The sequence below is a fragment of the Amblyomma mixtum genome, chromosome 1, assembly GCF_055824585.1.
Source record: "Amblyomma mixtum isolate Tamu chromosome 1, ASM5582458v1, whole genome shotgun sequence".
Taxonomy (NCBI): Eukaryota; Metazoa; Arthropoda; class Arachnida; order Ixodida; family Ixodidae; genus Amblyomma; species Amblyomma mixtum.
In genome coordinates this window covers 91,233,606-91,247,462 of record NC_143012.1, presented here as the reverse complement: position 1 = coordinate 91,247,462, position 13,857 = coordinate 91,233,606, and the positions used below count along the sequence as shown (strand labels likewise).

At 50.1% G+C, this 13,857-nt stretch overlaps 1 protein-coding gene across 1 annotated transcript; it reads right to left on the bottom strand.

Moving 5' to 3' along the window:
• Window positions 1-230: 230 nt before the first annotated feature.
• LOC149367193 (endothelin-converting enzyme 1-like) lies at window positions 231-12,941 on the bottom strand. Its single transcript, XM_089573134.1, has 5 exons — window positions 12,805-12,941; window positions 8,893-9,113; window positions 5,428-5,495; window positions 1,755-3,446; window positions 231-698 (listed from the first exon to the last, which is right to left on the bottom strand). The coding sequence occupies exons 1-5, from the start codon at window positions 12,939-12,941 to the stop codon at window positions 231-233; spliced, it is 2,586 nt and encodes an 861-aa protein (XP_089429260.1).
• Between the last annotated feature and the right edge of the window lie 916 nt (window positions 12,942-13,857).

The following is a 13,857-nucleotide window of genomic DNA, read 5'->3' as shown; positions in this document are numbered from 1 at the left end:
GCGCCTTCGAGCGAATAGCTCCGTCCTCAAGATAAGGTCTACACGGCCGGTAACTACTCAGTTTATGGAAAATAAAGGGGCTCAAACAAAGCGCGCTTCGCGAAAGTCTTCAAATAATACAATGCTGACAAAGTTTTGGCAACAATATTTAGCACACGAGTTGCGGGTCGCATCAACGCTACTCCACAGAAGTCTACTCTGCGTCCCACATGATATCAACGGCCCCGCCCTCACAGGAAGGCGCACTTGTGCTCCGGGTTCATGGGTGACCCCGCGGGGCAGCTGAAGGCCTGGGCGAATGGCTCGAAGTTGCGCATAGCTTCGGTGCATTCAGGCGACATGCGGCGGCGGTCGCTTCTCTCCCAGCAGGTCACGTGGCAGGCCGTGAGGAAGAAGACCTGTTCTGCGCTGTACTCCTCCAGGCCTCGAAGCCGCAGGTCCCGATCTTCGCTGCGGAAGCGGAGGTAGGCCGCGTGCGCGATCTTCAGCGCAGGAAGGAGGGGGAAGAGCGCCGTTAAGTTGCCGCCGGAAGTGACGTCGGCCGAGCACCTGCGCAGCTCCCACAGGGCTCGCCCGGGTGAGCCGATGTTGTGGGTGCTCCCTCCCCCGGGGTCGACGGCGGACGATGCCGGATCCCACGGCGTCTGTGTCATGTCTTCGCTGAGCAGAACCGTGAGCGCGTTGATGGTGCGCGCGAGCTGCGAGAGCCGATGAGGCGGGAATATAATGAAATGTCCGGTTTGGGGAGCTTGTCGCAAACACTATCGTAGCTTCAAGCTTACAGCTGTGGCACTGAGAGATACACACATATCGTAGAAAATTAAAGGTGGCACCTTCCTTCTATTGGCTATTCATTCCTCGCGGACCAACGTCAGGAAAAATGTACTGTCCCTTTCATTTGCTAATAGCTCACAATCCTCCGTTTTGGCCAGACTCAAGAAGAAAATGACTTAACCGCATTAACCTATGTACATTAGATACAGCTCAAACGTGCGATTCACTTCCGGTGCATCCACTACAGCCCTAGCAGTGGTCTTGTTTGCAAAGTTGCTCACTACTGAGCCCGTTCGGTCGGTGTTGCAAACGCGAGCTGAACAAATGGGGTGGAAAGCACGCGGACATCGACAGCACAGAGGAGGACACAGGATCGTCCTCCCGACTCTGGCTCAACACACGCCTCGTCTTCGGTGGGGTCGACTTCCCCTTCAAGCAGCTTCAAACCCACCGGTTTTGTCAAATGGGTGAAAGCCGTACAAACACCCTAGTCCTACTGAATGCTTGGGAAAGGACCTTGCGCCCGTCCCTGCGGGCTTGAACAAGCATTCACGGAAAAGGGCCGCAATGGTCTTTAACGCAAAAGGAGGATTTCGGTCCCTCGCGATTCGCTCTTAACCGAGTGTGAGCGATGCGATCAAAGGCCCTTCTGCAAGCACTTCACCCCAGAAGAGCCGAGCACCTGGACGAGGGAAATATTGTGCCCATTAAAAAATCGGTGGGTATCCTCGGCCGCTGCGGATCCGACCCAGCACCTCCTCAAAGCAAGGGGGATGCTCTTCCACAAGGCCACCGCTTCGGTGGACCCCCGCTTCGAAGGTCTTGTGGTAGAGCACTGGCAGAGCAAAAATGTGCTTTACCGCAACCCCCTGTGTGCGCGATTCCTACAGCTTACGGTTCCCACACATTGCTGGCGTTAATTAGTCAAGGCCCCCTGTTTCCTGAGCGTACATTTTGGAACCTCGAGCGCTTCCACTTACCTGCATTGCGTACATGAATCCGAGGCCCCCGTAGGCCATGGCGTCCGTGCCTTCGTCAGCGTAGTACGGCGCGGCGAGTGCAGCCACCCCTACGGAAATCACATTCGTCACGGGGCTGTACGCAGCCAGGTGGGCGGACTGCACACGAAACAACCGAAGGCTCGCCTGGTACTCTTCACTGCCTAGTGACTTCTGCAGCTGCTCGCGACTCAAGCGCCAGTGGCCGAAGAAGCTCTGCTCCATTTTGTAGTCGCGTCCGTAAAGGATTTCCAAGCTCCGGTTTGTCATATACTCTTCCAGAGGCCATATCATGGTGCTGGTGTTCTGCAGCCGCGTGGCGACAGCACGGACCGCTTTGGTGTCCAGGGTGGACCAGGAGCCGACCTCCGATAGCGCCGTCTTGTGCAGAGTGCTCAAGAGGTCCGAAACGTCGAGTCTGTGCACTTCGGGCATTACGCTGTCGTCGGCGCCCGAAAAAAGCATCGTGTACACGAGGGCAGCGTTTATACCGCAAGCCATCGGATAGAAGAACTCGGACAGCGGGTGTTTCATGAAGAGGTCTCGCACCGAGCTACTAGCGATAGGAGCAAGGAGCTGGATGAACCACCACGCCGTATGGAAGGTCACCTCCTGGGCTGAGTAAGAAGCGAAGAGCACACCCATGACATCCAGCAAGTTGCCATTTGTGGCGATGATTGTGTCCTCTTCATTCAGGGGCGGTTTCGCGGTGAAGGCGGATTGCAGCGCCTCGACCCAGTCACGAGCTCGGAGTTTTGGCACCAGATGTGGTAATTGACGAATCAGCAGAAAACGAGGCCTCGGGTGTGTGGCGGCGAAAAAGAGCGACAGATTTCCGAGGATGGAGCTCTGAATGTTACTGCTAGCCTTTGCGAATTCAACAAATGCAGGCAAGGCGGATCTTTCTCCAAAGGTTCCGGATAAGACCCAGTCGACAACTGTTTTATAGAAGCCTTTGTACTTATTAACCTCTTTATCTATTATGTTCATAATTAATGGCATACCCGATGGGCTTATGGATACCGACCGCCGGTGAGCGGTGCCGTGCCATGGCTCTATGAACTCAACATAGAACCACAATGGCGTGGCCCACAGGACGGACAGGTTTACCAGAGTCCGCAAGGGTATTGAGTAATCGTCGGTGTCTCCAAGCCGAGCATCGGTGGGGTCTAGCAGCCAGGGGAACAACTCTTTGCTCATAAATTCAACGAGGTTTTTCGAGTCGTCGGTGTCTTCAGCGGGGCCTTCCCGGCGAAGGCAGGAGTCTATCATTACCCTCACTCTTTTGCTCAGGGGCCGACGAGGGTCTTCGCGAAGCTGTGCTTGTCCCAGCAGCCAGTACGCCAAGCGAAAAAGTGGCACGGACTCACTAGGCCGGGTGTCTTCGTGCAGCCATCCGGAGCACACAAACTGGCCGAAATCTTCGCAGGCAGATTGTTGTATCTTGTCTTGTTTTAAGCCAAGCGCCTGCGCGTGATCCAGGCAAGCCCGTGTGGTGCAAACCGTGGGGAGAACACGACGACTGGGCATTGTCCTCGCAATGTAGAAGACCACCGAAAGGAAGATGGTGATGACAAAAAGCAGAAATACGACAGCTGCCGTCTTCCTCATGGGGTCAAGTTTTCGTCCAGTTAATCCGCGCGGCGGCGGTGAAAACGGAGACCCGATGCTCATCTGCGGGAGAATGACATTTTGTAAATGAACTCTGTCCAGGCACTAGTGAAGACATCCCAACATCCCAAGACCTTCCTAAGAGCAGATGACTTCAAGCTACGATGCTCTGAACTTCGAAAAGAAGACTAATCCAAGTGGAGTGAGGAATCACTCGAAGTTGATCTCCACAGCCGATAACGTTTGTTAATTTCCTTTGATATGAGTGATTATGGTTTGTTTACAGCAGCAGCAATGCAGGTCGGTGTATCGATAAAACCGCGCCGCTGCTCTTTCCCTCTATTATTTGTCTTTAGCCTCCTTCGATATCACATTGGAATATTGGAATAAGTACTCGAAGCTCGGAATACATTTTTGAATGTTTACACAGACTTGCTTACAATTTCACGTTCACAGAACTAATAAAAAAGCATAGGCTCAAGGGGCTGAGAGTGAACAAATCGTAACTGTGGGAAGTTAGCGCGGCTTGTTGTCAGTGATGACTCTGATTCTGCTAAGTTATGCCGAGGGGTTTTTACACCTGTACTCTCGGCTTGCCGGTCAGCATCAAGCAGGAAGCTGCCAATGAGTGGAGATTGCGTCATAAACAGTTACACTCTGAGAAATTCACAAATCCGCTCAGCGCCACAAATGCCATATGCTTCCTTCAAAAAAAAAATTGTACACACTGGAAAACATTGCTAAAAGCAAAAATCGTGCCGCTCTCCCGCCTTTACATCACATGTCGGAAATCCTACCATTTCAGACCACACGTAATTCCCAATTCCCTTTTCTACATGTACGACAGCGCAAGATCTATAGGCAACATCAGGGAAGGGCCAGCCTAAACAGTTTTGACCAGAGGAAAAAGACGTTTATGTTAACAAGCAACACGTTCAGTCACTTTTTGCATTCTAGGTGGTAAATGTTTTAGTTGGTTAAGCAAACAGAAGTTACATTCATATTCATCTTCTGAATGCATTGTTTCCCTGAAGCATCCGACTTTCCAGTTTTGTAGCATAGCTGCTAGCGGCGGTGCTCTTCTGTCACCACCGCACCTGCGGTCCTTGAGCCGTTGTAAAATATTGCTGGCAGCTTTTGGTCTGTGTACTAACACATCAGCGCCGTAGAGAACAGCACGTTGAGCCTACAGGTTAACTCAAGGGCGTTTTTAACGTCCAAACCAAGCACGGCTGCTAAAATTTCAATAAGCGATCTGAGCATGTCTCCTGATCCCCAGTACTGCAGAAACCACCGAAAGAATACCACGCAACATGAAAACAGAGCATAAGGAGGCAAATATCTGATTGTAAAGCATTAAGAATAATAGTCGTGTCTTGCCGGGCATAGCATAAAGAGCATAAAGCATAAAGAATAATACTTATCGGGAAAAACAAATCTTTACGCCAAACACGGCAAGTAATCAAAGAACTGACCTTAAGGCTACAATACTCCCTCGATAGACCGCCCAACTCAATTCAGTGAGTTTGCGGCTTCCAGTGTCACTTTTTCTTCAGCTCGGCAAGGGTGCAGAGATGGTATTATTTCCACAGAATGACACGAGTTGTGTAACGATGACGAAACGTACCTGGTCTCGTATTTAAAACAGTCACATCACATTTTTGAATCCGTCAAGTATTGTTATGCAACCTATCGGTATTCGAAGAGTCAAGTGATTAAATAACCTATTTATTAGGACAGTCATCCCCTTAGCAATGCAGAATCCCAGTGATCCCATTACTCAACAATAACCCTTGATGCTTATGATTGTAGGCCCCATGATTCCGCAACCTGTGACCCTTTGCAAAGATGACTCAAAATCACACGTTGTTAGCCAAACGGCCTTTTTCTGAATTATATGACGGCTGCGATTCCCCGCAATGCTCGCTACCCAGGGTTACTGGAGGCTCTGTGTTTTGCCGCACTGCACCCCGACAAAGCTGAGCTTATCAAGACAATCTGACACAGCACAACGAGCATCTCCTAAAAGGAAGGCGCCGCATACCATTTCCTGTAGTCCTTTGAAAGCTTCCGCCTCTTCAGCAGACCTCCGCTTGGTCAGCGTCTTGGGGGCTTCTTATGAAAAGAGACGACGGCAGAAGATGAGAACGCGGTAAACGGGTGTTCCTGCCCAACGGACTCGCGTTATGTAACACTGAAATCATCTGCTGTTACGAATGCATGAAGTGGCTATTTTGCTCTCAGCTGCAGAAACAGCAGTATACTCTCCACGGTGCACATGAACCCACTGCGTGAATCTAGAGTACAAAAACAAAACCTGGTCGACGCCTAACCTAGCCTTAAGAGTGCCATGTGATAGTGTTACAGATCCCTCCCTTTCTCGTCTTTCCCTCCTTCTCTTTCTCTTTTTGACGAGGTTCTGCCTACATGCGGAATTATTCGTTCTACTTTACCTTACTTTACCTGCCCCCTGTCACCAACCCAATGGGCAGGTAGCCACCGGCCGCTGTAGGCATGCTGCGATGACGTCAAATGGTAACGTGACCTCTGAACACCAATCATTAACTTTAATTCTGCTTGCCATGCGGGCGGATTCCTCGAAGTCCGGGGGTGAGATTGTCATCTGCCACGGTGGGCAGGATTCCGATGACGTTGCAATGTCGGGTGACCGATCTCGACCAGTAAGAGTGGCTAATCAGGGCTGGTAGCGATGACCTCACGTGGTCACGTGAACTCTCTCAAACTATCAGCGAATTTCGCCGGGACCGAAAGTGTCTTGGTGATACTGAACGAGAAGGTGACAGACGGGGGATACTTGGCCAGAAGATGGGAGCGGTGTCCTTTGAGTACACCTTTATAGGCAATCATATTTTGCGCTCCAAAGAATTGCCGGCAGTTAGGGGCTAACAGACCGCCGCGGTAACTCAGGGGTTATGGTGCTCGGCTGTTGGCCTGAAAGATGCGGGCTCGATCCCGACCGCAGCAGTCAACTTTCTATGGAGGGAAAATTCTAGAGGCCCGTGTACTGTCCATGTCAGAGCACGTTAAATATCCCCAGGTGGTCGTAATTTCCGGACCCCTTCACTACGGCGTCCCTCACAATCTGAGTCGCTTAGGGACTTTAAACCCCATAAACCAAACGAAACATAGGGATAAACAAAGGGCAGGAGTTGGTACAGAACCATTGTACAGCAGCCCAGACGCATGGAGGAATGCTCGTCGCATTGAATCAGCAACCATGGGGGTAAGAAGCTGAGTTGCTTTTAAAGGTTTGCTTTGAACACTGCTCGGTTGCTCTGACCTACAGGCCGAAAAGGCACTCGCTGAGCGCGCCCGGGCAGTGGCCGACGCCACTAAGGTCCGCTGCTAGAACCCCACCTAAGACCCTTTAATAGTCGGTCAGTCATACCTCCTTGAACCAATACAGTGTTTCATTATCATCATCATTGCATGCCGCATGCATGGGTTGGATTCGCACCTACACCACAATTTTCTTCTATTTTTTTATTAATTGACGCCGCTTCAAGATCATATCTGCACCTTAACATGCCCTTCAAGATTTGTACACGAGAACTGGAGCTTTCTCTCCAAAAAGCAAACAAGGTCTCCCTCGCTCAGCGGTGAGTCGCCATACACTGTTCCCTTCACCTTTGGGAAAGTTCACGGCTAAGCATATTCCCCACCAGGTTATTGCTTCCCTCTGAAGCAGCACGGCTCAGAAGACAGTGAGCAGGGATGGCCACTACGTGCTGTGATGACGCCGCCAACGTACATTGCAGGTTGGTTGGTTTATGCGGTTTAACGTCCCAAAGCGACTAAGGCTATGAGAGACGCCGTAGTGGAGGGCTCCGGAAATTACGACCACCTGGGGTTCTTTAACGTGCACTGACATCCTACAGTACACGGAACAACGGCATACTTGCTGTATGAAGAGGAACACTTTAGTCGCATTTGTAACAACCAGTTGCTTCGTTAGAGACGGCAGACGAGTTTTCTCTTTACCGGCTCAAGTGGACAGGCAGAATCGTAACGCCAACATCTCACGTGCGGTTATTCGCGTCGACCCACGTGACGACTCTGACACCATTACGAGTAGGCTCCGATGTGAGCAGGCTAAAACAGTGCGCATCCAGAAACTAGGCAAAACCTACCGAGCACAATTCACTTTCATTACTACCACACTGCCCCGTGTGGTAAAGCGCTGTACGGAAAGTGCCATCAGCCGGCCGCTGTGGCTCTGTGGGTTACAGCGCTCTGTTCCTGAGCCCGAGTTTCCGGATTCAAACCAGGCCGCGGAGGCGCGTTTCGATGGCGACTAAACGCAAAGGCGCCCGTGTGCTGTGCTATGTCCGGAGTTCTCCACTACGGCACGCCTTTATCTCTTCCTTCTTTCACTCCCTTCTTCCTCCTCAACGGCGCAGTTGAGGTGTCGACCGACAAGTGAGACACTAGCTGCGCCATTTCCTATCCTCTTAAAAATACTTATAAAGTTACCTATTCAATATTAGTTGACCAGCCTTATCGCGAGCACGTCTTAACTGTATTCTTAAAAATTGCACTGCTGACAATGCTGTGGGGATAACAACGGTATTGTAACAGAGGAAGCCTATCTTTTAGAATTTCTGACCATTTTACGTAAAACACCCTGTATAGTGGTGATAAATACCTAATAATATTGCAAACAAGAAACGTGCCAAAAAGGGAGACAGGATCTTTCTACTACTATTAATGGCATGTTTACAGGAGATATGATAACTGGATTGGGCAGCGTTGGGCATAAAAGTTAATCGAGAATATCTTAGCAATCCCTAATTCGCTGATGACACAGATTGCCTAATCAACTCAGGGGTAACCGCAAACCATGATCCAGGAATTAGACAAGCGAAAATTAATGTGAAGAAATGCAAAGTAATGTAGTAATGTCAGACAGTCTGCAAAGGAAACAACACGAGACTGAAATAGCTAGGAGAATAAAAATAACACGGTGCTGTGAATTTGGCAGCTATTCTCAGATGATGAATGACAGTTTACCAGTATTCTTCAAGAGGAAAGTGAACACCTCTATCTTGAAGTACTAACGTTTGGGGCAGAAACGTGAAGGCTAACGAAAAGGGTTGAACATAAATTGAAGAGAACGCTGCCAGCCATTGAAATGACAGTAATAGGTGTAACGTTAAGAGACCGGAAACGGTTATTGACATCCTATTGACAACAAACGCGTGTTATTGACATCCTAGTCCAAACCGAGAGGAAGAAATGCGCTTTAGCGAGGCATGTAATGCGAAGGCAGGACAACTGCTGATCGTTAAGGGGAAGCGCTTTAGGGTAGAGTGAGTCATGTGGGCAGGTGAGATTAGGAAGTTGCAGTATGAGGTGGCCGCAGCTAGCAGAAGACAGGGTTAACTGGAGAGATATGCGAGAGACAGGTCCTCCAGCGGACACAGGCTGACGACGATGGTGATGATATATCGTGCCACACCATACACAACAGTACAGCACTCACTGAGACCGTCTTGACCTGTTGGATACCGTGCGTCGAGCTTCAAAGGATCCTGGAAAGATGCGGCGTTCTCGTTCGGTGCCTCCGACACGGAGACCACGACCTCTGGCCCCGACAGTGCCCCAAGGGAGGCGGCCATGTTGGAAATCATCTGAGACGGGGCATCGGTGTCGTGCTCCTCGTTCGGGCTGGCGCATGGCAACATGGACGCTACGTCATTAGTAGATGCCCTGTAGAGGTTGAAAGAGCAAGGGTCGTCCGATCCAACACTGTTCTAAAGGTGGAACCAGCAAAACACGCAGGATAACAAAAAAGGCACACGCACCACAGTGCTGGTTACACCTTTGCGTATTGTGAACCAACTATCCCATCAATTTACTCTATGGAACACTGTTCTGCTCTGGAATATGAAATTTTTATCTTTAGATTTTCCGGCCACCCCATTATTTTTGTTTGCTTTGAGACCAGTTTTTATGCACGTACATTAATTCAGAACCCATATCTTTGCGTTATTCTCAGTCCCTCTTACACCACAAGCTTGTTTTGTGTGGGAGCCTTGTAGACTCCTGTTTTACTCAGCATGTTTTCAAGACCCAGAATTTTAACCAGCCTCCATGTGGCCACCAGCCGAAGGTCATATCCACTGAGCCACCACGGCGGGTGGTTGGTGATTTTTAAATGCAGCGCTACAGGCAGCAAGGATCGAACTGATCATCATGAAATAACCTTGCATTTGATTCGATGAGGAGTCGGCTAATTCAATACACATGAACTGCTGCTGAGTGCGCTCAGCCTACATCGCAATATATGATCATTTGGCCCTGACGGCTGTGCTTAGAATTTTCCCCTTGACAAATGGTGTCAGTCGCCGTATGGCACTGTTAGTTTTCGGTTTCTTAACTATAGAAGAATATTACCCGAACAGGCTGTAAAGGTGGCAGTGAAAAGCATCACCTGTGCACGGAATGTGCTTTAAGTGAGTGTGCAGTGCATAGGATATGAAGCGGACGCTTCAGACGCCAAATATTGTCACAGCACATCGTCTAATCAGCTGCGCGTAACTGTTCGCTGAAACTTTTTATTGCCGGTTGAATTTTCTGCTTTTTCATTAAACGGTTTCTCTCTCTCCTCGCTCAGATTTTACCGAACATCGCAGGTATCTCTAGACACGCGGTATTATTATTTTTCATTTCTTTTCCTGATTCCACACATTATGTAACACCTCCCCACCCCCGAGGGGTCTTTAAGAAAATGAAATGAAATGGAACAGGATGGATCGCGCATGCACTGCATGCATACGAATGCCCCTACCATCACCCGCAGTGGTGCTTAGTGGCTATGGTTTCCGGTTGTAGAGGCTGAGGGCCCGACAGCCCAGTTTCGAAGGGGGCGAAATGCAGGAGATACCCGCATGCAGGGCGCTGTCAGTGCACGTAACGAACGTCAGGTGGTCGAATTCGTTCGGAGACCTTCCTCGTGCCGTCTGTCCTATAGCCCTGAACGTGACATGCCGTATCATACAACTAGATATCATACCACTGGATAAGTTACGAAGAAAAAAAAATAACTGAGGTTTAGGTCTGGTTAAACAGGGCAAGTTGCGTAAGCAGCGTGGAGCCTGGTGGAACGCGGCTGAAACAGTTGCTATGGCAAAGACGCGCCATCCGTTTGACCTCGCTGCGGCTGAAGGTCGACCGTGGCCACCGCCGGGAGCTACGCGGCGGCTCGAAACTTGGAGTAGTACTGCTTACGCAATAAAAAAAATGGAGCGAACACTTTCTCTCCACCTTAAGGGTATGACAGGGTGGCGTAATGGGTTAATTCCCATATATGCAGAAGGACATTCTCTACTTTACGCTCATGGATCCCTGGGAGTTCTCACGCCGCTCCGGGCGCAGTGGCGCAGCGGTTAAGCGATGCGCCTCTGCCCTGCGATGGCAAGTGCTCCAAGCGGTAGAACTATGCTCTTCCAGAGCGAGCTGACATTAATTTAACTCCCTCCGGCCGCGGTGGGCAAATAGCTCGCTTGGAGAGATTGTGATGAAGCCGCAACGTCACGTGATCTATTTGGCCCGCCTGCCTTTTAGGTGCTCTCTGGGGACGACGTGCCAGAGTCATGCCCACGATTTAACGCTCACAATGCCGACACCGGATTTTCTCGATAATGGGGCCTTTAACGCTACCTTATTATTCATGGGCAGCCATTAAGCATGCAACGTAGGTAGAGGGGTTTCTTTCTAACAGGAATTCTTGATTGGTTAGATCAGATATGTACTGTTCGCGCCAGGCGATATGGAAATTTAATTAACTCACCCTCCACACTATGAGGGGACGCGGAAGCGCCGCCGTCCGATCGACTGCCGAGCCATGGGATGTATCATTATATTGCACCTGTGCAAGGAGCAAAACACTCACACCTGTGCGGACTCCGAATGTCGCGAAACCGATCTGACGCCCCTTAACCTCCTAACGGGCACATGTTACGCGCTAGCGTTAAATCTGGTGTCGGCGTCGTGATTGAAATATCACTGGCATGCTCTGGCAAGTGGTCGCCAGAAAGCAACCTAGGAAGCAGGTGGACTATCTAGCTCACGTGACCTTGTGGCGTCATAACAACCTGCCCACGTGATAGCGAGCAACATGGCCACCATGGAAGTAGCAATTAACGATTGGTCGCTCGGGAAGAGCAAAGTCCCACCGCTGAGAGTAGTTGCCATCGCAGGGCACTGGCACATCGCTTAACTGCCGCACCACTGTTCCAAGAGTGATGGAGGGACACCCAGGGATCTATGAATGTAAAGTTGGGAATGACTAAAGAAACGGACAGACACAAGCGCTGACTTATGAGTGATGATTCTAATGCTAAGATGGCGCAATAAATAGGAAAATCTAAGCACGACCAACAGGCGGCATTGCATCGTTGATTGAGTACGTCAAAAAACCAGGGAGAAAAAAGGAAGGTCGTAAAACAAGCGCTAGTCACTTAGCTGCTGAAATAATCTTTTTCAGTGAGCGCAACAGATGGCTTGCTCACGCACTTTTCTTGTTCTTGATGAATACGGAACGCTTCAACTATTTCTCGCATGCGCTGGTCTCTATGCTTGTACAAAATACTTGTCCTAGTGAAAGCTATAGAACTAAACTAGAGAACTAGAGATTGACCTGCATATATGAGAATTAATCCATTATTCGATATATCGCGTCATACCCTTTGGAGCAGCTTGACTGTCCCTTCCATTTTTTTTTTTTTGAAAAAGGCATCAGATAGGTTTGGTTTATGGGGTTTAACGTACCAAAGCGACACAGGCTATAAGGGACGCCGTAGTGAAGGGCTCCGGAAATTTCGACCACCTGGGGTTCTTCAACGTGCACTGACATCGCACAGTACACGGGCCTCTAGGATTTTTCCTCCAAAGAAATCCAACCACCGCGGCCGGGATCGAACCTGCGTCTTTTGGGTCAGCAGCCAAGCACCATAACCACTGAGACAGCGCTGCGTGATTTAGCACTTGGGCGGTCATCTCTTGGGAAACCACGAAATGCTTTCGATTACCTGCCAGGAAACACACGAGAAGCTGCACTCGTCCTGAGCCAGATACGACCGTCAGCTTCTGACGAGCCCGGCTCGTCCGTGCTTCCCCACGGGACGAAGCAGCTGTAGAAACTAGAAGGTTTGTCGCTCTGAGGTTAGGAACGCGCGTTCCTGCGCTGCATTCGCTACACAATTTCGCAGCTTGGCGGATGGCGCAGGATGACTTTGTTAGGGTTGGTTAGGGGTAACTCGAGAGCGGGTATTCGAGGCAAAGAGGAACAGCAGCCGCCGTCATTTAGCCCCTGGTTATGTCTGCGTACATACGATAGCCGGGAGCCCCTTAGGCTGAGAAACACTGCAGTCCCTTCCACGCAATGCGACATATTTACCCTTGAAGCGTGCTTGGTGGTGCCGCGACAGGCCTGAACCGCGTCGTGCCTTGGTCCTGCTCGGGTGGCCGGTCCGTGGCCTTCGACGACTTGCGGCCAACGCAAGTGGAACGGCTTCTGGTGCCGATTGAAGACATGGCGGCTGGAGGAGCTCGTCGGGTGTTGTTGTTGTAGCCTATGACTGGGGGGCGTGCAGCCGGCTCTCAAGGAGACCTTCTTCTGCCTTCTCTGTCACGCGCAGTCCAACCCACGCGCACGCAAATGGCGATCCTCTTCCTTTTTTTCAACAGCTCCAGCGACACGGGGAACTTCGGAAGTAGGCTGCGTGAGCGCTGACATCCAACTTTATCGCTGTTGTAAGAATTCTTGCTTGAGAAGCTTCTGTGGAGAAGTTTGAGGCTTGTTTGAGAAGTACTTTTGCAGGACGAGTTACTTCACGGTCGGCGTAAATAAGCAGCAAAATGGAAAGAAAAAAATGACGGTCGATTTGCGTACTTCAGCCAAATGCAAGTTAGGTGCTATGGCATTTCGGTTTCGCTTCAGTCCCGGTTATCGGATCCGTTGTTCACGGCTGGAAGTTGTTCATATAGCGACATTGAGTTAATGATCATATATGCGGACTTGGTTATTCTCTATTTTACATTCATAGATCACTGCGAGTCCTTATACCACTCCTGGTGCATTGGTGCAGCGCATAAGCGATGCGGCCCTCCCATGCACCGACAGGGTCTGTAGTCGACGGGGCTCTTGAGACATAGGTTGAACTTCCAGAGCTATGATTAACTAAACTTCCTCCTGCAACGATGGGCAGTTTGCCCACAACTCTATGAGAGGTGGCAGGTGGGCATCTTGCCAGGTAAAGTGCGTCTTTGGGCAAGTTGGTAACATTCTTGTTTCATACCGGCAGCGAAGAACCACAATCACAAAAAGAAGGAACACGGACAAAACATGGACGAACGCTGCAATGAAATGAAAGTTTGCTTACGCGAGTTACTAAGTCTAAATGTAATGCTTTGAATCTTTTCTTTGGTGCTAAGACGCACAAACCCGGGG